Source organism: Callithrix jacchus, chromosome 22 (assembly GCF_049354715.1).
Source record: "Callithrix jacchus isolate 240 chromosome 22, calJac240_pri, whole genome shotgun sequence".
Taxonomy (NCBI): Eukaryota; Metazoa; Chordata; class Mammalia; order Primates; family Cebidae; genus Callithrix; species Callithrix jacchus.
Window position 1 is genome coordinate 47603068 of NC_133523.1, and position 26154 is coordinate 47629221.

Below are 26154 nucleotides of genomic sequence, written 5' to 3' on the forward strand. Positions count from 1 at the left end.
CACAGTTGGCCGTTTATGTATACAGAAGTGGGGTGCAGCGCGGGAAGGGAGGGGAAGGGGGGAGCCTAGAGGCCGATGACGTCGTCCAGCTCCCGGTCCGCGTTGGGGCGGCAGCGGGCCTTGGCGGGCTGAGTCCCGGAGCGGGGTTCCGCGTCGGGCTTGGTGGCAGCCGCGTCCGGGCGCTCTGCGTCCATGACGCCTAGCACCGCGTCCAGCATGGAGGGCCCCAGATCCAGGTGGAAGGACAGCAGAGGGTCGGCCGGCGCGGGCGTGCGGAAGGCAGGCGCGGCGGGCTGCGGGACGGCGGGCGGCGGCGGGGAGCGCGGGGCTCCCGCAGGGGGCGCTCGTGGCTCGGGGGGCGGCCCGCCGCCGTGGCGGCTCAGGAACGAGGTGTCCCCGAAGGCGTCGCCGCCGCGCCCCACGTGCAGCGTGTGCCGGAAGTCGCCGAGCGGCGCGGAGATGGACAGGGCGCCGCGATCCGGCCGCTTCTTGGGCTGCGCGGGGCCCAGCTGCTTCAGCACGGGCATCTGCGAGGGGCACGGGAGGGTCAGCGCGGCCCCGGCCAGGGGCTCGCAGCTGCGCGGCTGCTCAAAGGACGCTCTGGGTGAGAGTAGGACGATGGGGGATGGTTCCCGGTTTTTTTGTTTTTCTTTTTTTTTGAGACAGGCTGCAGTGGCGCGATCTCAGCTCACTGCAACCTCCGCCTCCCGGGTTCAAGCGATTCTTCTGCCTCAGCCTCCTGAGTAGCTGGAATTACAAGCATGCAGCACCATGCCTGACTAATCTTTGTATGTTTAGTAGAGACGGGATTTCACCTTGCTGGCCAGGATGGCCTCCATCTCTTGACCTCGTGATCTGCCTGCCTTGGCCTCCCAAAGTGCTGGGATTACAGATGTGAGCCACCTCGTCCAGCCTCCAATTTTACAGATAGGGGAACATGAGAGACTCCAGGAGGTCCCATGGGCACAGCTGCTGAGCTCACATTCGGATAGAGGTTTGCCTAACCTGACTCCAGAATCCCCATGAAAACACCACACTATGCCGATCCTCCTAAGAGCCAATACTTGAGCCTTCCTAGAGGCCAAGTAACAAACTATTTCACAAACCCTTCAGAGTGCTTCCCAGACTTGACGGATAGAAAACTCCAGCTTGTTGGCCAGTGGCTCATGCCAGTAATCCCAGCACTTTGGGAGGCCGAGGCGAGCGGATCACTTGAGGCCAGGAGTTTGAGACCAGACTGAGCAACATGGCAAAAGCCCATCTCTATAAAAAATGCAAAAATTAGCTGGACGTGGTGGCGCACACCTATAATCCCAGCTAAAGTAGGAGAATCGCTTGAACCCTGGAAACGGAGGTTGTAGGGAGCCGAGATCGTGCCACTGCACTCCAGCCTGGGCTACAGGACTGAAACCCTGTCTCAATAAAAAGAAGGAAAAAAAAAAAAGTTATTAGACTGGTTTCTCCCGGGTGTGAAACTTCCTTTTGCTCTGATTGGACTATGATTTAAAAAAAAAGAAAAAAAAAAAAAAACAAAAAAAAAACTCCAGCTTGTCAAAGATGGAAATTCCCAGGCTCTTTTCCTGAAGTCAGGGCTGACTTTGTCCATTAAGCAAAGCAGATCCTGCCTAGAGCCCGCCACATACACGAGGAAGAGGCCTAGAGCCCACCACATACACGAGGAAGAGGCCCCGGCGGGCTTTGCCTAGGGTGCATTTTATGATTTGAATTACAGTCCTTGGTACCTGTGGGTTCTGCAACTGCTGATCAAAAGTTTTGGGGAAAAAATACAGTAATAAGGAACAAGTACGAGTTTCAAACAATATAACGATTATTTGCAAAGCATTTACATTGTATTATGCATTATAAGTAATCTAGAGATGATTTAAAGAGTAGGAGAGGATGTACATGGGTTATATGCAAATACTAGGCCATTTTATATAAGAGACTTAAACATCTGCAGATTTTGGTATCCATGGGGGACCCAGAACCGCTCTCATCACAGCTACCAAGGGGCAACTCTACTTGATCTTCAAAGACTACAACCTAACAATATGATGTCTTCTATTTTCTAAAATAATAATAATACAAATTCCCTAGCTGCGTGTGGTGGCTCACACCTGTAATCCCAGCACTTTGGGAGGCCTAAGCGGGCAGATCACCTGAGGTCAGGACTTTGAGACCAGCCTGACTAACATGGTGAAACCCTGTCTCTCCTACAAAAATACAAAATTAGCTGGTCATGGTGGTGCATGCCTGTAATCCCAGCTACTTGGGGGACTGAGGCAGGAGAATCACTTGAACTTGGGAGGCAGAGGTTGCAGTGAGCTGAGATCGTGCCACTGCACTCCAGCCTGGGTGATGGAGCATGACTTCATCTCGAAAAAAAAAAAAAAAGTCCCCTATGTTAAAAAATGGGAAAAATTGCATAAATGTAAAGCTGGCAGCATCTGCATTGTAAACTAGGTGCTTTATTGCCCACAGCTGCACCAAATTCATTTTTTTTTCTTTTGAGATGCAGTCTCATTATGTTGCCCAGGCTGGGGTTCAAGTGATTCTCCTGCCTCAGCCATGTGCTGCCACGCCCAGCAAATTTTTGTATTTTTAATAGAGATGGGGTTTCACTATGTTGGCCAGGCCGGTCTCAAAGTCATGATTTCAGGTGACCCGCCTGCCTTGCCTCCCAAAGTGTTGGGATTAGAGGCATGAGTCACCACACTGGCCCAAATTCAATATTAAATAGAAAAGCAGCCTGCCTCTGCCCATATCCTGGACTTTGGGTATTTTGTGTGGAACTTCTGGGAGGGACTTTGGTGACCTTGTACTTTTGTTTTAACAGTCACTGTTACAATAATAAAAACCTATTGCAACTGCAGCCGCACCCTTTGCCAGCTGTATGAGTGGAATAAATTACTTTATCTCCCTATTTTTCTATCTGTAAGACAAATAAAATAACATTACCTTCCTTTCAGGATACATAGAAAAGTTCAAAGAAAACTGTGCTTGTAATAGTGCTAAGCAATCGGTCATGCTAGTGTTGGTGGGAAATATTTCCCTAGCGAGAACTGTGGAACAAAAATTAGGTTGGCTGGAACGCTACGAGAAAGGCAAAGCAGGTGACATTGTTTTCATAGTAACAGGCACCTGGGAAGTACTGGTGATAATATGGAGGAAAATGAAAGCCAAAGGGATTTAAAACAATTGTAGAAGGCTATATTCTGAAGACTGCCTTGCGCGCACACACACACACACACGCACACACACACGCGCTTTACATTTATTTCCATGGGGAAACCAGTTTTGATTTACTGCCTCTGCAGGGTTTATCAGATTTCTCTGACCTCAACCTGGATGAATAAATATATTTTCGTTGTTACCTAGCACACAATCTCCACTCCCTTCTTCCCCATAATGGAAACAAAAATTTTATGACACAAGACTTGTTTTGCTTTGAGACAAGGTCTCGCTCTGTTGCCCAGGCTGGAGTGCCGTGGTGAGAGATCTTGGCTCGCTGCAATCTCCGCCTCCCGGACTCAAGTGATCCTCCCACCTCAGCCTCCTGAATAGCTGGGACCACAGGTTCACACCACCGTGTAGTGTTATTTTGTTTGTTTGTTTGTTTGTTTTTTGGTAGAGACAGGGTTTTGCCATGTTGCCTGGGCTGGTCTCAAACTCCTGAGCTCAAGCAATCTGCCTGCCTTGGCCTCCCAAAGTGCCGAGATTACAGGTGTGCGCCACCACACCCAGCCAAGACTTGTCTTACAAGGTGGTAGACACTCTGATATTTTCTGTTGTAATCTATTTTATTTTTAAATGTTGAACTCAGCTCATTAATGTATCTTCCGGATCCACAGTTGAAAAAAAAAAAAATCCTCTCTAGCTGCTAACAGAGACTATTATCTCAGCACTTGCTTTGCAGTGAGTTAGAGGTGAGAAGGTAGAATTCAGAAAGCCCGCTGCCCAGCTTTGAATCTGGCCGTGCCGATTGCTGTGTGGCTTTGAGCAACTTACTTGACCTTTCTGACCCCCTTTCCTTATCCTGAAAGTGGCACGATGGTAATACAATACTTCATGGTCCTTTTGCAAGAATTGGTGGAATGATGCTAGTGAAAGACTTAGCACAGTGCCCAGCACACAGTGAACGTTCAGTTAACACATGCTCAATGGACCGTTCTCCCCATGTTCCACAGAGGAAACGCATGATCAGAGAAAGGACATGACTGGCCACATCACAAAGCCAGCTCCGGGGGACTCCAGAGTCCAGAGCGGGCTCCCTGCACTCTCTTTGACCTCTTGACTCCTGGCCAGCTCTCAGCTCCTGCTTCCGCTCAGACCCTGCTTCCAGCATGCATCGGGCACCCCTCTGCCATTGCCCTATCAGTCACCACCACTTCGCAGCACCTGGCAACACACGTGAAGGTCTTGGTTCCTGACATCAAACACATCTGGGCTCAGGTTTTGCCATTTCCTTCTGCCGGATCCCAAACTGGCTCCCCAACCTAAAGCTCAGTTTACTCCTTAAAAAACGGGTTGTAATTCCTGTTTGTGGCTGGGTGCCCCCGTGGCTCACACCTGTAATCCCAGCTCTTTGGGAGGCTGAGACAGAAGGATTGCTTGAGCCCAGGAGTTCAAGACCAGCCTGGGCAACAAAGTGAGATGTCTCCTCTACAAAAATAAAAATAAAAAATTCGCTAGGTGCCATGTCATGCACCTGCAGTCCAGCTGAAGGAGGCTGAAGAGGGAAGATGCCTCGAGCCCAGGAGTTTGAGGCTGCAGTGAGCTGTGATCACCCTACTACATACACTTCAGCCTGGCCAACAGAGTGAGACCCTGTCTCCAGAACAGAAGAGAGAGAGAGAGAGAGAGAGAGAGAGAGAGAGAAGAGAGAGAGAGAGAGAGAGAGAAAGAGAGAGAGAGAGAGAGAGAGAGAGAGAGAGAGAAACGGAGACAGACAGGGAGAAAGGAGGAAAGGAATGAAAGGAAAGGAGGGAGGGAAGGAGAGGAGGGAGAAAAAGAAAGAAGAAAGGAAGGAAAAGAAAGAAGAAGGAAGAAAGGAAGGAAAGAAAGGAAAGAAAGAAGGAAAGAAAGGAAAGAAAGAAGGAAAGAAAGAAAGATTATACTCAGGGCGCTGAAATTTTATTTCCCAATTGCTTATCCCGGGCCAGGCTCCAACCTAAGTGCCTCCCCACATATGAAAGAATTTATGTAATCTTCAGGACAACCCCATCTTACAGAGGCGTGACTGCTGAGACGTGGAGAGATTGAGGAACTTGCCCTGGGTCACACAACAGCAAGTGTTGGGGGCCAGGTTTGGAATCCAGATGGACTGCGGCTCCCCACAGGAGGCGATGCGCATGCCACCCCACGGAAAATAAAATCATAACGTTTGGATTTGCTATAAAGGCCAGGGTCTTTTCGAGTTGGACACGGTTTTGGAATGCCACCTCTGCGCCCTCGCTCAGAGACCCTGGGTAAGTCACTCTCCTTCTGCCAGCCCGAGTCCTCAAAAGCAGAAGCCTCCGGCCTCCCTCCGCTGCGCAGTGCTTAAGGCAATGAGGTCATGCTTGGAAAAAGTCCCTCACGCGGCCAGGGCTCGGGACAGAGGGGCTGTTGTTTGTGACCCAAGTGAAACAGGCAGAAAGGGGGGCGCAGCGTGGAGCCCCGGGCGGCCCGGGCCGCGCGCCCTCCCCGCGCCTCCACCCACCCCGCTCTTTCCGGCTCGGCAGGGCCCCGGCTGCAGCCGCAGGGTGGGGGGGCACCGCGGGCTCACCTCTGTCCCCGCTCAGCCCCAGCCCCGCCAGGAGGGAAATAACAACCCGCTCCAGATCCGGCCCGACTGGTTCTCAGACCCGTGGGAGCGGCGGGGAGGCGGGTGGGGCGAGGCGGGGTCCGGGGACCCCAGATGGGGAGACCCGCTGCGCCGCGTGGGCTTCACCGCGCGCTCCCTAAGGCCACGTGGCTGCGGCGGGGAATCGAGCGGCCGCGTCTCGGGGGTTTCTGCCCGTCTTCCCTCCCGGCCGGACCCGGGACCCCGGTCCCCCGCCGCGCCTCACCTCGCGGTCCTCCCAGAGCGGGCCAGGCGCGTGCTCACGACTCCGGCTCCAGCCCGGACCCTGGTTCCGCGGCTCCGAGTCCGCCTCCGCCTCCTAATCCCCGGCCCGCGCCTCCTTCCTTGTTCCTCGGGGCGGGATCTCACCTGGCAAAGAAAGTGTCATGCGGATCCCGGAGGGAATCCGGGAGCCAGGCACCCGGTCCGCACAGCCACCGCCTCCTTCGCCCGCAGGGCCCAGGCGTCCGAGCGCTTAGCTCTCTTAATCCCACCCAGGCCCGAAAGTCAGGGGCCCTCAGCTCCTCCTCCCTCAGATCCAGGGGTCCAGGCCCAGCGCCTCCTCCCTCAGACCCAGGAGTCCAGACATCAGCCCCTCCTCCCTCAGACCCAGGAGTCCAGACCCCCCCGAGTCCCTCCTCCCTAAGACCCAGGAGTCCAGACCACAGCCCCTCCTCCCTCAGACCCAGGAGTCTAGACCCCAGCCCCTCCTCCCTCAGACCCAGGAGTCCAGGCCCCCAGCCCCTCCTCCCTCAGACCCAGGAGTCCAGACCCCAGTCCCTCCTCCCTCAGACCCAGGAGTCCAGACCCCAGCCCCTCCTCCCTCAGACCCAGGAGTCCAGGCCCCAGTCCTCCTCCCTCGGACCCAGGAGTCCAGGCCCTAGTCCTCCTCCCTCGGACCCAGGAGTCCAGGCCCCAGGAGTCCAGGCCCCAGCCCCTCCTCCCTCGGACCCAGGAGTCCAGGCCCCAGCCCCTCCTCCCTCGGACCCTGGAGTTCAGGCCCCACCCCTGGAAAGCGCTGGCATAGGCCTCCTTTACCTGCACCGAGAGCTAAAGTGTTAGCCCCTCTCCGGGGCCATGGTGGGAGCCCAGGCAGAAGCGGAATCACCACCCAGTCCCCATGCAGAGAGGGTTTTGGCACAGGCCCCTCCCAGCCTTTCTTATCCCCCAAAAGTTTGCCTCTAGGATTTAAAGGACTAGAAAGCCGTGGTGGAGACGCTAAGGCCCCTCCGGGCTGAATGTGGAGGCAGCAGGAGGCCGGACTGAGTGTGCAGGGGAACGGGCAGAGGGGGTGGGGCTGGACCGGGCGCGCCCCCAGCCTGGCCCCTCCCCTGCCCAGCTTGGAATTTCCTGAAACTGGGGAAGTCTGGCTGTTTAGAAGAGTAATTTCTTCCAGATTGCAGCTGTATGTGAGACAGAGAGAGAGAGAGAGAGAGAGAGAGAGGAGGGAGAAGGTCAGACTGAAAGCTGAGAGTGGATGAAGAGGTTGGAGGGTGTCTGAGGGGCAGCTCTGGCTTTGCTGCGGGTCCCCCAGATGAACTTCCCTGCCTGCAGCCACTCCATCATAGAAAGGTCATATCTCATTTAAGCACCCGTGTCCACTGGTGACAAGAGATTGGGGTTTGGGTGTTAGGACAATTCCTGCAGGCCAGTGTGGGTGGGGCCTGACATGGGGACAGCAGGGTCCCAAGGCAGGATGCAGCTCCATGGGAGGGAGGGGGAGGCCCAGGTGGGAGGCTGGCTCAGTGGGAGGGAGGTAGAGGCCCAGGTGGGAGGCTGGGTCAGTGGGAGGGAGGTAGAGGCCCAGGTGGGAGGCTGGCTCAGTGGGAGGGAGGTGGAGGCCCAGGTGGGAGGCTGGGTCAGTGGGAGGGAGGTAGAGGCCCAGGTGGGAGGCTGGGTCAGTGGGAGGGAGGTGGAGGCCCAGGTGGGAGGCTGGCTCAGTGGGAGGGAGGTGGAGGCCCAGGTGGGAGGCTGGGTCAGTGGGAGGGAGGTAGAGGCCCAGGTGGGAGGCTGGGTCAGTGGGAGGGAGGTGGAGGCCCAGGTGGGAGGCTGGATCAGGGTCAGAGGGAGAGAGAGAGGGAAGCCCAGGTAGGAGGCCGCTCAGTGAGAGAAAGGGGAAGCCCATGTGGGAGGCTATGTCAGTGGTTTTACCCCTAGCTGGGGTTGGGGTTGTAGCACTGGTGAGAGGATAGTCGATTTTTGATAACTAGGAAGCACCCTTGAGCTGGGTCTTGAAGGGGGAGTGGGAGTTTATGGAGCCCAGGAGAGGAGGATGGATATTGGAGCAGGGTGGGGAAGCCAGGTGGGGCTCTCTCACATGCTGGGGTAGTTTGATTTGCCTGGAGAAGCCGGCTTGAAAGCCACTGGGAGCCTCACTTTGTCCCACAGGTGTGGGGGAACCTCAGAGGAATGGCACGGAGAGGTCCAGGTGTTAGAGTTCCCTCTGGAGTCCCTGCAGGGCATGGGCTGAAGAAGGCTGGGACTCAGCACCCACCGCAAAATTTAAGGGGGGAGCGGGCAGTGGTCACCAGAAACTCAGTAATCAAATATACATATTCATATATATAATATTTATAATATATATTTATATGTAATTATATGTATTTATATACAATATTTAATATAATATATAGATAATATTTATAATATATATTTATATACAATACTTATATATAATATATAATATTTATAATATGTACTTATATGTAGTTATAATATATATTTATATACAATATTTATATAATATATATTTATATACAATATTTTAATATAATATATAGATATTTATAATATGTCTTTATATGTAATTATAATATATAATATTTATAATATATATTTATATGTAATTATATGTATTTATATACAATATTTAATATAATATATAGATATTTATAATGTCTTTATATGTAATTATAATATATAATATTTATAATATATATTTATATGTAATTATAATATATATTTATATACAATATTTTATATAATATATAGATACTATTTATAATATATATTTATATATAACAGACTTTTATTATGCATTTTTTCATTGACGTAAAATTCACATGACATAAAATTAACCACCTTAAGGTTCAGTGACATTTAGTACATTCCCAGTGGGACGTACCTAATTGGTACATTGGCAGTTATGCAGCCATCACCCCATCAAGTTCCCAAACATTTTCATCACCCCAAAAGAAAACCACATTCAGCAGTTGCTGGCCATGGCCCGCTCTCTGCAGCCCTGGAAACCACTCCCCTGTTTTCTGGTTCTGTGGATTGCCTGTTCCCGACACTGGGTGAATGGAATCATACATACGTCACACAGCCCTACGTCTCTGGCTTCCTTCATGTAAGGCGGTTCATCGTGTGAAGCACGTGCCCGTGCTACATCACACGTTATTTACATGCGTTAAGACATATATAATGGCCAGGCGCAGTGGCTCATGCCTGTAATCCTAGCATTTTGGGAGACTGAGGCGGGCAAGATCACCTGAGGTCAGGAGCTCAAGACCAGCCTGGTCAACATGGTGAAACCCCAACTGTACTAAAAAAAAAAAAAAATACAAAAACAGCCACGTGTAGTGGTGGGCGCCCATAGTCCCAGCTACTCAGGAGACTGAGGCAGGAGAATCGCTTGAATGCAGGAGGCAGAGGTTATGGTGAGCTGAGATCAGGCCACTGCATTCTAGCCTGGACCACAGAGCACGACTCAGTCTCAAAAAAAAAAAAAAAGAAAAAAGAAATGTGTGTAAGAGATCTGTTTCACAAATTGAATTGTGCGAGCCTGGAACCCACAGGGTTGGAGGGAAACTGAGGCGGGGCCAGGGCCGCAATCTGGAGTCAGAATTTCTTCTTCCTCAGGGAAACCTCTGTTTTGCACTTAATGAACGGCTTGGATGAGCCCCCAATGTGACAAGGCTGATCTTCATTGAGAGCGCGTGGATGGCAGATGTTCCCCACATCTCCAGAGTGTGCCACAGCACCCGACGGGAGTTGGATGGAATAACTCAGCTTAGAGCCCAGCCGAGGGGACACATGCAAGCGACCCTCGTGCCAGCATCATCTCCCCTATGTAAGATTCCTAATCGTAACCGCACCTGCAGAGTTCTGTAACACATTCACGGGTCCCAGAGATTTGTCCATGGACATGTTTCAGGGGCGGGGGTTGGGTGGGGGTATTCTGCCTGCCACAGTACCCCTTAGAGAGGGTGGTTGGGGCCAAAGCAGGGCCAGCTTCATGGGTTGTCCAGTGCCCCATGCTCGGAAGAGCCCACACTTTTCTTTTTTCTTTCTTATTTTTTCTTTTTGAGATCGAGTCTCGCTCTGTTGCCCAGGCTGGAGTGCAGTGATGCAATATCAGCTCACTGCAACCTCCGACTCCCAGGTTCAAGTGATTCTCCTGCGTCAGCCTCCCCAGTAGCTGGGACTACAGGCGTGCGCCACCACACCCAGCTATTTTTGTGTTTTTTTTAGTAGAGTTGGGGGTTTCACCATGTTGACCAGGCTGGTCTCGAACTCCTGACCTCCGGTGATCCGTCTGCCTCGGCCTCCCAAAGTGCTGGGATTGCAGGCGTGAGCCACTGCGCCCAGCGTTTTTGTTTTTGAGATGGAGTCTGTGTCACCCAGGCTGGAGTGCTAATGGTGAGATCTCAGCTCAGTACAACTTCTGCCTCCCAGGTTCAAGCGATCCTCCTGCCTCAATCTCCTGAGTAGCCGCGATTATAGGCACGTGCCACCATGTCCAGCTAATTTTTGTATTTTTAGTAGAGATGGGGTTTCACCATGTTGGCCAGGCTGGTCTTGAACTCCTGACCTCAGATGATCCGCCTTGGTCTTCCAAAGTGTTGGGATAACAGGCGTGAGCCACCGCGCCTGGCACCACACTTCTTTTAATGTTCAGCTGTCACCAATTTGAAATTCCTTAACGTTTTGAAGAAGGGACCCTATGTCCTCATTTGCAATGGATCCTACCAATTATGTGGCTGATTCTGGATGGCACAGTGGGAAGGGCAGAGGTCGGGGAGAAAGCGGCTGAGAACAGCAACAATGGAGAGATAAAAGGGACAGGAGCTCTGGGTGACATCCTGGCAGCAGCAGTCTGGGAAAGCAAAGAGGGAGGAAAAGCGAGATGGGTCCCAGGAGCCTGGACTGGGAGATGCACTGTCCCCTTCCTTGTGGTCTCAAAAGCAGGCCAAGTGTGTTTTAAGAAAGAAAGAAAGAAAGGAAAAGGAGGGGGGAGCGGGGGAGGGGGAGAGAGAGAGACAGAGAGAGAGAGAGAGAGAGAGAGAGAGAGATCAACTGGACTTAGAATCCGCAGTTCACTGGGGGCCTGGGTGAGAGCGGACCCAGGTGGCTGTGCAGGGGAGGCCAGATTGCAGAGGAGATGGCCAGAGAGAGAGAGGAGGCCAGGAAGGGCGGAGAGGTCAGCAGATAACCCAGGGGGACCTCTGTGAAGGGAAAGAGAAAGAGAGAAGGTATCTGGAAGGACAGGAAAGGCCAAAGAAAAGTATTTGGTGTTTTGGTTCATCTGGTCACATTCCCTACTTTTTTTCTTTTTTAGACAGAATCTTGCTTTATCACCCAGGCTGGAGTGCAGAGCTGTGATCTCAGCTCACCGCAACCTCTGCCTCCCGGGTTCAAGCAGTTCTCCCGCCTCAGCCTCCTGTGTAGTTGGAACTACAGGTGTGTGCCACCAAACCCAGCTAATTTTTTGTAGAGGTGGGGTTTTGCCATGTTGCCCATGCTGGTCTTGAGCTCGTGGACTTGAGCAGTCCGCCCGCCTCAGCCTCCTAAAGTGCTGGGATTACAGACCTGAGCCACTGTGCCCAGCTGGCTCCTGAGACTGCTCCAGGATTCCTTAGCTGATTTCAGTGACTCTACACACTGCCAGCGACCCTACATACTTATACGCCAGTTCCTACAACCTTTCTGTCATTATTCAAACTCTTAGAGAAATCTAATCACAGCTACCCAGGCAATTTATTCTCTTAGGTCTCCTGCTATTGAGGGGTCTCTAATATTCACCCCGCCAACTTTTTTTTTTGAGACGGAGTTTTGCTGTTGTTACCCAGACTGAAGTGCAAAGGCGTGGTCTGGCTCACTGCAGCCTCCGCCTTCTGGGTTCAGGCAATTCTCCTGCCTCGGCCTTCCGAGTAGCTGGGATTACAGGTGTGAGCCACCGCGCCCGGCCCTAAATTTTGTATTTTTGGTAGAGACGGGGTTTCACCATGTTGACCAGGATGGTCTCGATCTTTTGACCTCGTGATCCACCCGCTTCGGCCTCCTAAAGTGCTGGGATTACAGGCGTGAGCCACCGCGCCGGGCCTCATATTTCCCTTTCAAACGTTTCGGCCCCTCTTCTGAGTACCGGTGACATGGATGGAACACTCATCGTATTTTATCCTTAAAAAGCTTACAGGATATTGAGAGGAGAGGAGACAAGCTGACAGTGACCCACCCAGTGAAATGACAGGGTCAGCGCACAGCGCAGTGGGAGCACAGAGGAACGGTGGCAGCCCCATCGTGTCCAGCTGTGTAGTACCAAGTGCAGCTCCGCCATACAAACCCCCACCCAGGCGGCGCTGAAGGCATTAAGAAGCAGACACCCAGATAGAACAGCAAAGTGGGATTCTCCGAGGCCAAGAGCCTTCCCAGCTGAGAGCCTCAGGGCTGACAGTAGCCTGGGCTGAGGGCCTTGAGGGACTCTGACCCATGCAGTTGTTCTCTGTGAACAGGTGATGATCATTAGCAAACAGGTGTTCTGTGTTTTCTCATAGACCCAAGATAAACTAGGCAGGCAGCTGGTGCCTGCTTACCACTGATCAAGGACAAGGCAGAAAGTACTCTCCACGAGGGAGCCACAGGGGCAGGTCACATAGCCCTGCTTAAAGAATTGTTTTCACCGGTGCATGATATAAATCTATGTTTTGCTACTTTGGAATGCCCCAAGCAGTTTTCCACTTGGCGGGGGGGGGGGGGGGGGGGGGGGGGCGGCTAGGTTTTCCTTGCTATCGTTCTTCTCAGCAAACAATATAGTCCCTCATACACTCAGCATTTCTCAACCGTGTAGGTTGTGCACTGCTCAGCTCTGGGGTCATCCTGTCACAAACTGTGAATGTGAAGAGCACTGCGAGGCGTCCAGGACAGGGTTTTTTGTTTTTTTTTTTTTGAGACGGAATTTCGCTCTTGTTACCCAGGCTGGAGTGCAATGGCACGATCTCGGCTCACTGCAATCTCCGCCTCCTGGGTTCAGGCAATTCTCCTGCCTCAGCGTCCTGAGTAGCTGGGATTACAGGCACGCGCCACCATGCCCAGCTAATTTTTTGTATGTTTAGTAGAGAGGAGGTTTCACCATGTTGACCAGGATGGTCTCGATCTCTTGACCTCGTGATCCACCCGCCTCGGCCTCCCAAAGTGCTGGGATTACAGGCGTGAGCCACCGCGCCCGGCCTGGACAGGTTTTTAAGGGTCACTGGGTGTCGGTCTAGATCAGGATGGAGGAATCCTGATCCGCGGGGAGTTTCTCCACCGCGGCCACAAGAGGGCGCCCAAGACACGTGTCAAACCCTTGTCGCACTCAGGTGGGTGGTCTCCTGGAAAGAAGTGGGCAGGGAATTGCTGAGGATGTTTGAAGTCTAATGGGATAAGCCTTCCCTGTTGAGAGAGGCAGCTCAGCTTTCTAGAGTAAGTTGGGGAAAAAGAATCCTCAGTGAAGGGGTGTTCTACTTGGGGTCATTTGTGTATATTTGTGTGACCTCCCAGCTCACTCAATCGTGGCCATTTCCCAGTCCCCGCCCCTCAGTCTCCACCCACCACACTGCTCCCCACGCTGGCCTTTGTGCCCTCCAGACCCCTTGGACAGCCTCTGCGCTTCCTCATTTATCCAAATCAGTTTCACCTTCTAGTAGGCTGTGACTGTGCTTATGCCCATGGGTTTTTGCCTGTCTCCTTCTGCAAGAATATAAGCTCCTGGATGGAAGGGAGGCTTGTTTTGTAAACTGACGGGCCTCGAGAGCCTGGAAGTGTCTGGCACACAGGAGAGGACCAACAAATACTGAATGAGAAAATTGAATGCCAGATGGAAAAGAAATTAACTAAGCAGGGAGTTTCTCCACTTCGGCCACAGGGGGCGCCCAAGACACGTGTCAAACTCTTGCAGCCCCAAGGTGGGTGGTCTCTGCTCCGCAGCCTGGAGGAACAGGGACAGGTGACCTGGACCCAACCTTCCTCCTCTGTGAGCCTCTATTTCTCCATGTGTAGCTCGGAGACGGAAATGCCTTAAATACTTGCCTGTGAGAAGCGAAAAAAAAAAACCACAACAACGCATGCAGGAGAATGTCCTGTAAGGGGTTATTGCATATGTCCAAATTCATCTAACTGTGTACATTGAGGGAGATGGTGTTTTAGGATATCAACCGCAGCTGAATAATGCTGCTAAAAGGTAAATAAAATAAACAATAAAACTTGCATCCAACAATAACAACAGAGCCATGAGACTAAGGCAGGAAATCTGAAGGAGAGATCGTGCCACTGCACTGCAGCCTGGGTGACAGAGCAAGACTCCATCTCAGAATAATACATCCATCCATACCTAAATGGGGAGACAGTTAGTACATTCACAGTAGTATCCAAAATAATAAATGTAAGAAATAAAATTAACAACAGTATCACCTTGCAAAGCAGTAGCATAATATGAAACAACGTCATTGGCCACAACCTTCCTCATTCTTGGGAAAGGAATCATGGTCGTGGTGGCTGGCCTGTGGCTGTGTCATTCTGTCCCAATATCCCCGAATGGCAAGTGTGGAAACATTCGAATGAACTCCATCAAAAATAAGAAAACAAGAAGAAATAAAGTCACAACTCAAAAGTGTTTTTTTTTTTTTTTTTTTTAGGCGGAGTCTCACTCTGTTGTCCAGGCTGGAGTTCAGTGGCACAATCTGGGCTCACTGCAACCTCTGCCTCCCAGGTTCAAGTGATTCTCCTGCCTCAGCCTCCCAAGTAGCTGGGATTACAGGCACATGCCACCATGCCCAGCTAATTTTTTATATCTTTAGTAGAGACGGGGGAGGGGGTGGTTTCACCAAATTGACCACGCTGGTCTCAAACTCCTGACCTCTGGCTGGGCGCGGTGGCTCAAGCCTGTAATCCCAGAACTTTGGGAGGTCGAGGCAGGTGGATCACAAGGTCAGGAGATCGAGACCATCCTGGTCAACATGGTGAAACCCCGTCTCTACTAAAAATACAAAAAATTAGCTGGGCATGGTGGTGCGTGCCTGGAATCCCAGCTACTCGGGAGGCTGAGGCAGGAGAATTGCCTGAACCCAGGAGGCGGAGGTTGCGGTGAGCTGAGATCGCGCCATTGCACTCCAGCCTGGGTAAGGAGAGTGAAAACTCTGTCTCAAAAAAACAAACAAACAAACAAAAAAAACAAAACAAAAAAAACCTCCTGACCTTAAATGATCAGCCTACCTTGGCCTCCCAAAGTGCTTTGATTACAGGTGTGAGCCACTGCGCCTGGCCTATTTGTTAGTATTTAATAATATTTATGTTATCACATATCAATTTATGCTGAAAAGTACACTTAACATAAGATCTATCTTCTCAGCAAATCTGTAAGGGCCCAAGGCAGCATTGTTACCTGCAGGCGCTGTGCCAGAGATGCTGGGCCGGTCCTCACCTCAAAGGAGAGAAACTCGGGAGGGACAATGAGGAGGTGTCAGTCACAGGAAAGAGACCTTAGTACCTGGCCTGTTCCTCTCAGCTCCTTGGAGGTGGCACTTTTATTTCATTTTATTTTTTCCCCTGACGTATAAATAATTTTATTTTTTCCAGTTATGAGGCTAACACGTACTAAATTTAAAAATTGAAATAAAAACACCTAAAAATGAGCTATTTAACCCCTCCATTACCTAATATTATTTGCTACAAACATCTTGGTTAATATTTTCCTACAAATCTCTATTTCCATAAATGCGTGTAAATATGCAAATGTAATTTGATGTCTATATACATGGTTTATTCCTGTTTTGTTCACTTGATGAAATCCTTGACATCTTCCATGTCAATGAAAGTTAAACAGCACCATCCTTTCTTTTTACTTTTTTTTTTTTTTTTGAGGCAGAGTCTTGCTCTGTCACCCAGGCTGGAGTGCAATGGTGCGATCTTGGCTCACTGCAACCTCTGCCTCCTGGGTTCAGGCAATTCTGCCTCAGCCTCCTGAGAAGCTGGGAATACAGGTGCCCACCACCATGCCTGGCTAATTTTTATATTTTTAGTAGAGATGGGGTTTCACCATGTTGGTCAGGATGGTCTTGAACTCCTGACCTTGTGATCTACCCGCCTCTGCCTCCCAAAGTGCTGGGATTACAGGCATGAGCCACTGTGCCTGGCCACAGCATCATCATTTTTAGTGATACACAGAATTCCACTGCACTGGGGGACATTATTTAATGTTTAAGGGCCCATTAAGTGATGAGCAATGTTTCTAGTTAACTGCTCTTCCATCTACAAGTGTTTACTGAGCATCTATTATGTGCCAGGCCATAAGTACCAGTGATAGGGTGAAGATGAAGACAGATGAGGCCCCTGGCCAGTGAAGTCTCCATTCTAATGTGGGGAGAGGGACAGCGTACAAGTCAATGGGTGGATAATTGGAAAGGAGGATAAACGTCAAGAGGGAATGAGGACAAACCTTGCTAGCGAAGGGAGGGGTGTCAGGGGAGTGTGCTTCTTTCAACGGAGTGGTCAGGGAAGGCCCTTCTTGCTGAGATGATGCTGAGCAGAGACCTGGAGGCTGTGGTGCAAACCAGGAGGTCGGCACATCCGGGCAGAGACGCGGTGTCCAAAGGCAGGGAGGGAGCTGGTGTCTTCAAGGAACAGTAGGAATGCCACGTGGCCTGAGGGCAGGGAAGGAGGGGCGCAGGGACCAACATGAAATTGGAGAGGTGAGTGTCCTGCAGGTCACAGAGTTTGGCTTTTGCTCGGAGTGCACCGTGAAGTCACTGGAGATTTCAGTGGTAACAAAACATAATCCAATGTATGCTTTTAAAAGGTCACTCTGGCTACAGCGTGGAGAAGGACAGCTGAGTAGCAAGAAATGAGCATGGAGGGACCACTGGGGGACATCCCTGACAAGGGGAGAGAGGGTGGACCTGGCTCCGTGGTGCTGGCACGCCGTGTCTGCGTGAGGACAGACTCTGAAGGTAGAACAAGGGGGGAGGGTGAGAAAGACGAGCCGTCGAGGTGATTTCTAGCTCTGCAGCTTGTCCAGGTGGGTCAAGGAGAAGAAAACGTGGGAGAGCCACAATTTATTTTTTATTTTTATTTACTTATTTTTTTGAGACGGCATTTAGCTGTTGTTACCCAGGCTGGAGTGCAATGGCACGATCTTGGCTCACTGCAACTTCCGCCCTCTGGGTTCAGGCAATTCTCCTGCCTCAGCCTCCCGAGTAGCTGGGATTATAGGCACGCACCACCATGCCAGCTAATTTTTTGTATTTTTAGTAGACGGGGTTTCATCATGTTGACCAGGATGGTCTCAATCTCTTGACCTTGTGATCCAACCGCCTCGGCCTCCCAAAGTGCTGGGATTATAGGCGTGAGCCACCGTCCCCGGCCAGGAGAGCCACAATTTTAATTTTCTCACGTTAATCCTTCCAGCGTTTGTTTCTTAGTGAATATAAGTCAATATGAATGTACATTCTGATTCCTCCAATTCTTGGCACAGTGCAGATGCCATCGTGATGTCATTTAATCCCTAAGAATGCATTCTGGGATCTCTCCATAGGAGTACATAGGCTATGTTCTCTCTCTCTCCCTTCCTTCCTCCTTTCCTCCCTCCCTCTCTCTCTTTCTTTTCTTTTCTTTCTCCCTTTCTTCCTTTCTTGACAAGTCTCACTCTGTTATCCAGGCTAAAGTTCAGTAGCGTGATCTCGGCTCACTGCAACCTCCACTTCCCAGGTTGAAGCAATTCTGCTTGGCCTCCCGAGCTGAGATTACAGGCACCTGCCACCACGTCTGGCTAATTTTTTCTTTGTATTTTTAGTAGAGACAGGGTTTCACCATGTTGGTCAAGCTGGTCTGGAACTCTTGGCCTTAGTGGATCTGCCTGCATCTGCCTCCCAACGTGCTGGGATTATAGGCGGGAATGGTGCCCGGCCCATGGGCTATTTTCAAATATATTTCTCCCTTGTCTTCTAACTGCCAGAGTGACAGATGAGAAGCCGATGCAATGATGACAATAGAAACTTAGTACACAGCTGTCTTTTTTCTCTCACCTACACAGTCTTCTTGATTTTCTTTTTCCTTTTGGATAATGCAGCTTGGTGAGTGCTGTGGGCCCTGAGTGAGACACTGCCTCAGTTTCCCTCGGTCCCTGCTGGCTGGGCTGCCTTCCTCCTCGCTGCCCTTCCTGTTTTCACTCCGGCTCCTCAAGAAGCATGCTCAGTGATTAATTTCCCACACCTCATAGTTTCTAAAGAAAATTTCTTAAAAAAAGTGTGCTTGAAACTATACACGTTTCACTCTGTGTGATTTTTATTGCATCTAAGTTTTGATGAGTAACATTCTCTGTTCATTTCTAACTTCATTTCTGAATTCCTTGAACAACGTCTGTATTTTTTCTAAACGTCACTCAAAACTTACGCAGATTTTCGTGGTTGTGAAGCAGATTGCACTGCTGCGCTCCAGCCTGGGCTACAGAGCGAGACTCCCTCTCAAAAAGTGAAAAATAACCTTAGTTTAAGGTGACAGAGCTTATAAATAGAGATGTGACCTCTGGAATTGTACTCGGTAATCCTGCACAGATAACTCTCCTCATCCTTCCTATATGCTGTCTGCGTCTATGCATTCGTCATTCACTCTAAAATATTTCTTATGTGCTGTGTGCCAGGGTGTGTTCTGGGCGTAGGGACACTACAGGAAACAGTGCAGAAAAACTTCTGTGGCTTAATGGAATTGATTGTAGTGGGGAGGCAGGCAGCAAACAATGTATTTATATATCTCCTTTTTTTTTTGAGACAGCATTTCACTTGTTTCCCAGGCTGGAGGGCGGTGGCGGGATCTTGGCTCACTGCAACCTCCGCCTCCTGGTTTCAAGTGATTCTCCTGCCTCAACCTCCCCATTAGCTGGGATTACAGGTGTGTGCCACCACGCCCGGCTAATTTTGTATCTTTAGAAGAGACGGGGTTTCACCACCTTGGCCAGGTTGGTCTCAAACTCCTGACCTCAGGTGATGTGCCTGCCTCTACCTCCCAAAGTCCTGGGATTACAGGCGTGAGCCACCGTGCCCGGCCAGTGTACAATATTAATCAGTAAAATATGTGCCCGTATGCTGAGGGTCAGTGAGATATGCTGAAGAAAGAAAAAAGGGAGCAAGAGGTGATGTGAAATCTGGAGGGAGGGTTGCAACATTGGACAGGATGGTCCGAGAAGTTCCGATGGATTAGGAGATAGTGGGGTGGACAGTGGAGGACGGGGAGGGGGCAGCCCTGTGCCTCTGTGGGTGAAGAGTATAGCAGCACAGAGAGAAACGGAGGCAAAGGTTTTTATGCCAATAATGGGGGTGTGAATTGATATAGTAACTTTGGATAGTCGTTTCAGGTAGAGAATGGCATGTGTGAAAGTCCCAAGGCGGATACATGCTTGGTGCATTTCAGGAGGGATGTGTGGTGCATTTCAGGAGGGATGTGTGGTGCATTTCAGGAGGGATGTGTGGTGCATTTCAGGAGGGATGTGTGGTGTATTTCAGGAGGGATGTGTGGTGTATTTCAGGAGGGATATGTGGTGTATTTCAGGAGGGATGTGTGGTGTATTTTAGGAACAGCAAGGATGCCACTGGGACTGAATCACGGTCAGTGAAGGGCAGAGTCGGAGGAGACGCTATCAGGGCTCTAAGCTCAGCTGGGGGAAAGAAGATGCAGTCGTGTCAACATCGCGGAGAAGGGAAGTCCTGGCATGATTTTGAGCAGAAGAGTGGCACGCGGTGGCAGACATTTTTACTGTCATTTCACTACCCACTTGTATTTTATTCTCAGCACATGTTATTTTATGACATTGGACTTGCGTTTTGGAGGGAGAGTCTGATTTTTGTGAAGGCATGCATGTGGTATGCCTGTGACGACGTTACCAGCATTCCAGGTAAGCCGCGGTCAGCCCTGTCTCCGGGACCTCTTGATGCAAGATGCTAATCAAACTAATTAACTCCCGGAGCCTCAGCGTTCTTATCTGTAAAACAGGACTAATGATGAAAACATCTTCCCAAAGTTGTGAGAATTAAGGGAACGACCCCTCTGAGATATGCTGAAGAAAGGAAAAAGGGAGCAAGAGGTGATGTGAAATCTGGAGGGAGGGTTGCAACATTGGACACGATGGTCCGAGAAGGTCTGATGGATTAGGAGATAGTGGGGTGGACAGTGGAGGACAGGGAGGGGTGAGCCCTGTGCCTCTGTGGGTGAAGAGTATTGCAGCACAGAGAGAAACGGAGGCAAAGGTTTTTATGCCAATAATGGGGCTGTGAACTGGGGATTCAGAGCACTGCCTGGCATAGAGTGAGGGCTCAGAAAACATTACCTCCTATTTTTACAGCTTCGTGCGAGTCCGACTTCAGGAAGGGCTCTTAACAGACACATTTTAGATAAAAATTTGATGACGCCACACTTAGGTTCAAAACCCTTCCCACTCTCTCGAGGGTAAAATACCAAAACTCTACTTGGCCTTTTAGACACTCCTGCTCAATCAATGCACATACTCTTCCTTATTACTTTTCCATCTGGAGTCCACTCAACTTACAATAGGAAAAATGATCTCCTGACGGGGGTTTCACAGACGCTTTCTCCTCCGTCCACGTCTCACGCAGCCCCCCCATGCTGCGTTTCCTGTTGCCAGCTCGGTTCTCAGCCCCTGACTACACCCCACAGTGCACAGTGGCTTCCTGGGCCAGCTCTCAGGTTAAGGCCCCTTTTCTTATTTAATTATTTATTTAGAGATGGTGTCTCACTCTGTCACCCAGGCTGGAGTGCAGTGGCACAATCTTGGCTCACTGCCACCCCTGCCTCCTGGGTTCAAGCGATTCTCCTGCCTCAGCCTCCCAAATAGCTGTGATTGCAGGTGCCTGATACCAATGGTCAGCTTTTTGTATTTTTAGTAGACACAAGGTTCTCCATGTCGGCCAGGCTGGTCTCGAACTCCTGACCTCTGGTGATCTGCCTGCCTCAGCCTCCCCAAGTGCAGAACTCTGTGAGGACCAGGGCTTACCTTGAGTCCCCTGGTCTGTCCATGAGGTCCAAGCTTGGGATCATTACGTCGACCACATCTCACGAGAAACACTGGTCAGCAATGCAGTGACCATACTGGAATATTTTTGAAATATTTGAACTATTCTAATGCAAACTGTTAAGGACATTTCACATTGCATCTTAGGTCATTTTATTCATGTAGATGTCGTGTTTCCACCTGACGTTTAATTGGTATGTAATTTTTTTTTCAAATATTATGTATGTATCTGAATCTAGTGTGAGAATTGTTACTCCAGGCCTGTGCATCCCAAGTCATGTTTTTGAGCAAGGAAGCTGTGCCAGGCTGGATCTCTGTTACTGAGAGAGGAAGCTGTGCCAGGCTGGGTCTCTGTTTTTGAGCGAGGAAGCTGTGCCAGGCTGGATCTCTGTTACTGAGAGAGGAAGCTGTGCCAGGCTGGATCTCTGTTTTTGAGTGAGGAAGCTAGGCCAGGCTGGATCTCTGTTACTGAGCGAGGAAGCTGTGCCAGGCTGGATCTCTGTTACTGAGAGAGGAAGCTGTGCCAGGCTGTATCTCTGTTTTTGAGTGAGGAAGCTGTGCCAGGCTGGATCTGTTTTTGAGTGAGGAAACTGTGCCAGGCTGGATCTCTGTTTTTGAGTGAGGAAGCTGTGCCAGGCTGGATCTGTTTTTGAGTGAGGAAGCTGTGCCAGGCTGGATCTCTGTTTTTGAGTGAGGAAACTGTGCCAGGCTGGATCTCTGTTTTTGAGTGAGGAAGCTGTGCCAGGCTGGATCTCTGTTTTTGAGTGAGGAAGCTGTGCCAGGCTGGATCTGTTTTTGAGTGAGGAAACTGTGCCAGGCTGGATCTCTGTTACTGAGCGAGGAAACTGTGCCAGGCTGGATCTCTGTTTTTGAGTGAGGAAGCTGTGCCAGGCTGGATCTCTGTTTTTGAGTGAGGAAGCTGTGCCAGGCTGGATCTGTTTTTGAGTGAGGAAACTGTGCCAGGCTGGATCTCTGTTTTTGAGTGAGGAAGCTGTGCCAGGCTGGATCTCTGTTTTTGAGTGAGGAAGCTGTGCCAGGCTGGATCTCTGTTTTTGAGTGAGGAAGCTGTGCCAGGCTGGATCTGTTTTTGAGTGAGGAAGCTGTGCCAGGCTGGATCTTTGTTTTTGAGTGAGGAAACTGTGCCAGGCTGGATCTCTGTTTTTGAGTGAGGAAGCTGTGCCAGGCTGGATCTCTGTTTTTGAGTGAGGAAGCTGTGCCAGGCTGGATCTCTGTTTTTGAGTGAGGAAACTGTGCCAGGCTGGATCTCTGTTTTTGAGTGAGGAAGCTGTGCCAGGCTGGATCTCTGTTTTTGAGTGAGGAAGCTGTGCCAGGCTGGATCTGTTTTTGAGTGAGGAAACTGTGCCAGGCTGGATCTCTGTTTTTGAGTGAGGAAGCTGTGCCAGGCTGGATCTCTGTTTTTGAGTGAGGAAGCTGTGCCAGGCTGGATCTCTGTTTTTGAGTGAGGAAGCTGTGCCAGGCTGGATCTCTGTTTTTGAGTGAGGAAGCTGTGCCAGGCTGGATCTGTTTTTGAGTGAGGAAGCTGTGCCAGGCTGGATCTCTGTTTTTGAGTGAGGAAACTGTGCCAGGCTGGATCTCTGTTTTTGAGTGAGGAAGCTGTGCCAGGCTGGATCTCTGTTTTTGAGTGAGGAAGCTGTGCCAGGCTGGATCTGTTTTTGAGTGAGGAAGCTGTGCCAGGCTGGATCTCTGTTTTTGAGTGAGGAAACTGTGCCAGGCTGGATCTCTGTTTTTGAGTGAGGAAGCTGTGCCAGGCTGGATCTCTGTTTTTGAGTGAGGAAGCTGTGCCAGGCTGGATCTGTTTTTGAGTGAGGAAACTGTGCCAGGCTGGATCTCTGTTTTTGAGTGAGGAAGCTGTGCCAGGCTGGATCTCTATTTTTGAGGAAGCTGTGCCAGGCTGGATCTCTGTTTTTGAGTGAGGAAACTGTGCCAGGCTGGATCTCTGTTTTTGAGTGAGGAAGCTAGGCCAGGCTGGATCTCTGTTTTTGAGTGAGGAAACTGTGCCAGGCTGGATCTCTGTTTTTGAATGAGGAAGCTGTGCCAGGCTGGATCTGTAGCACACCTTGAACCTAAACCTTCTCCAGCTGAGATCAAAGTCTTGGAGGAATGCAAAGGTGAAGGGGCCCCCTGAGAATATGGAACTGTGACAGATCTGTGTCACCCTTTATGGAAAAACCCAGAATAACTGCCATGTGCTCTGTGACCTTTGATGTGGATTCTGTCAGCACGAGGAATCTTTTGAGTAGTGATGAAGATCTTGGATATGTTGGTGGTTTCACAGCTGTCAGAATTCACCGAATTGCACAGATTAAACGGATGCCGTCGGTTTGCAAATTAATCCTTGATAACGCTGATTAAAAATCCCTAATGAAGATCTAAAAGGAAAAGAGGCAGGGAGGAGAATCCAATACACAGAAGCCATTCTGTAAGGGCCGGGCGCAGTGGGTCATGCCTGTAATCCCAGCACTTCGGGAGGCTGAGGCCCGTGGATCACAAGGTCAAGAGATCGAGACCATCCTGGTCAACACGGTGAAACCCCATCTCTACTAAAAATACAAAAAATTAGCTGGGCATGGTGGCGTGTGCCTGTAATCCCAGCTACTTGGGAGACTGAGGCAGAGAATTGCTTGAACCGGGAGGTGGAGGTTGCGGTGAGCCGAGATGGCGCCACTGCACTCCAGCCTGGGTAACAAGAGGAGCAGGAAAGTCATTCTCAGGAGCAGCTTTGTTTTGGCCTCCTGTTGAATGTTAAGTTTCAGAACAAATGTAGTATCCCTTGCAACCTTGAGAAGTTGGAGAGTGATTTTAATTCATTCTTATAATGAGGTGGAAGCTTCTGGAATCTGTACCCCTGCCCTTTATCCTTCTGCCCCACGGTCTTCATAACCATGAAAATAAAGTTCAGTTATCCATAGTCATATAATCGTCAGGTGAGAAGCAGGTTCAGCATTTGGCTTGAGTCTGGGGGTTCCATCTTTCTTTAATTTTTGACTGCAAAGCCTTCACTTAGGAATTAAACAATCTTCAATATATTATAGGAAGCAGTTTTAGTTGGTTAATTGTCTTCTTCAGATGGATTGCTGTCCCATGGACTTAGTCTAAAATATTCATAGAAGATGGATTAGGTTGGAAGGACGCATCAGAACTGCAATGTGCAGAACTCCGTGAGACCAGCGTTTAGCGTCAGTTCCCCTGTCTGTCCACGAGATCCGAGCTTGAGACCATGACAGCCACCACGTCTCAGGAGGGAGACTCGTCAGCAGTGCAGTGGTCATGTGGAATGTTTCAATGTTTTTGAAATATTTTCACTATTTTGATGCTAAAAGCTTTTTTTTTTTCTGAGATGGAGTTTCTGTTGCACAGGCTTTTTATGAAATCCACTGTTATCAAGAGACGGATGTCGTTCCCAGGAACACCGTCTTATTCTGCATTAAGTGTGATTGGTCATATCTCGTCACGTGCCCTGCTCTGAATCAAACACTGAAAGTGCATTGCTAAAATTGCCTTCATCTAAACTCCATTTCCCTCCCACTGGCTCCCTGGTCTTGGAGCTTCAAACAGAACTGGCTTTCTGTGAGTCAGGAAGAAGTGAGCACGGCTGCTGTGTAGACCCTTGTCAATGTCTGCTGCACTTACACCTGGAGACAAGCTCCCCAGGGTCCTCAGAAGCAGTGGAGATGAGGATCCATGGTGTGGGGGGCGGGTACTGCCCTGCTCAGCTGCGTGACGCAGAAATGCACTGCTGGTCCGGGTCCTGCTCCTCATTCCAGCACCCAGCTAGGTGCCCATCTGGCCCCACACCTCAACGCCAGGTTCTAAGCATAGTCTCCTGACCACTCAACCCCCTCAGGATTTTGCATGTGCAGGTGGACCACCGCACCCCTACTGCAGCCAAATGACACTGAGGGATGAGGGGAAGATAACTCATGTTAGGGGAAAGAGAGAGAGAGAGAGAGAGAGAGAGAGAGAGAGAGAGAGAGACAGACAGAGAGAGAGATAGAGAGAGAGAGAGAGTGAAAGAGAGAAAGAGAAAGAGAATTTGTTATATAATATATATAATAACAATCAAACTTGTTAGTTGGGCCGGGAGTGGTGGCTCACACCTGTAATCCCAGCGCTTTGGGAGGCTGAGGTGGGCAGATCATTTGAGGTCAGGAGTTTGAGACCATCCTGGCCAACATGGTGAAACCTCGTCTCTACTAAAACACAAAAATTAGCCAGACATGGCGGTGTGTGCCTGCAATCCCAGCTACTCTGGAGGCTGAGGCAGGAGAATTGCTTGAGCCCAGGAGGCGGAGGTTGCAGTGAGCTGAGATCATGCCATTGCACTCCCGCCTGGGAGTCAGAACAAGATTCCATCTCTGAAAAAAAAATTAACTGTGTATATATAATTATAATACTTTATAGATATTAATTATATATGAACTTGTATATATTATTAATAATTATAGCATATATATTAACACATATATAAAAACATAATTTGTTATATATAAACTATTATATATAATTAGTGTATAAAAACATAAACAACTTGAAGTAATATTACATTAATTATATTATGATTATATGTAATTATGATTATTTCTATATAATATTTGTTATTACATATCATTGTTAGAACACTTAACATGAGCTCTGTCCTCAACAAATTTCAGGTGAACGAGACGTTATTGTTGGCCATAGGTCGTCTGTTGGATGGCAGCACACCTGTGTTAGTAATGCCCCGTTTCCCTCTCCTCCCAGCCCCGGGAACCACGATTCCCTGCTGTGAAGACCTCGCGTAGGTCACATCACGCAGTCCCTGACCTGCATCTGGCTCACCTGGCGTGGTGTCCTCAGTCTGTCCGTGGCAGAACTTTCTTCCCGTGTGTGTGCGTTTTCTTCTCCACCCATCTGTAGTGGGCGTTCAGATTATTTTCGTGTCTTAGCGATTGTGAATGGTGCTGCAATGATCAGGGAGTTCAGACGGCTCTCTGGAATACTGAATTTGTTTCTTTCAAATATCTACCCAGAAGGGGTGTTGCTGGGTCATATGGTA

The 26154-nt window shown here is 49.9% G+C and overlaps 2 protein-coding genes across 3 annotated transcripts in view; one reads left to right on the forward strand and one right to left on the reverse strand.

The window, feature by feature from the left end:
- On the reverse strand, positions 1–7066 carry CDC42EP5 (CDC42 effector protein 5). Its single transcript, XM_002762478.6, has 3 exons — positions 6863–7066; positions 6051–6193; positions 1–527 (listed from the first exon to the last, which is right to left on the reverse strand). The coding sequence occupies exon 3, from the start codon at positions 525–527 to the stop codon at positions 66–68; it is 462 nt and encodes a 153-aa protein (XP_002762524.1). The 5' UTR covers positions 6051–6193; positions 6863–7066; the 3' UTR covers positions 1–65.
- LAIR2 (leukocyte associated immunoglobulin like receptor 2) overlaps positions 5252–26154 on the forward strand; it is a 26527-nt gene continuing 5624 nt past the window's right edge. The window contains exons 1-2 of one of the 2 annotated variants that reach the window (XM_017967593.4): positions 5252–5468; positions 9686–9896. In XM_017967593.4, the coding sequence (XP_017823082.2) occupies positions 9767–9896 (130 nt within the window). In that variant the 5' untranslated portion in view covers positions 5252–5468; positions 9686–9766. Of the gene's footprint in view, positions 5469–9685; positions 9897–11384; positions 11507–26154 lie in introns of those variants that run through there. The other variant, XM_078360876.1, reaches the window with a different exon arrangement.

What these genes read in the sequence shown, in the direction of transcription:
- CDC42EP5 (XM_002762478.6), bottom strand. Translation starts at nt 527, where the DNA reads ATGCCCGTGCTGAAGCAGCTGGGCCCCGCGCAGCCCAAGAAGCGGCCG.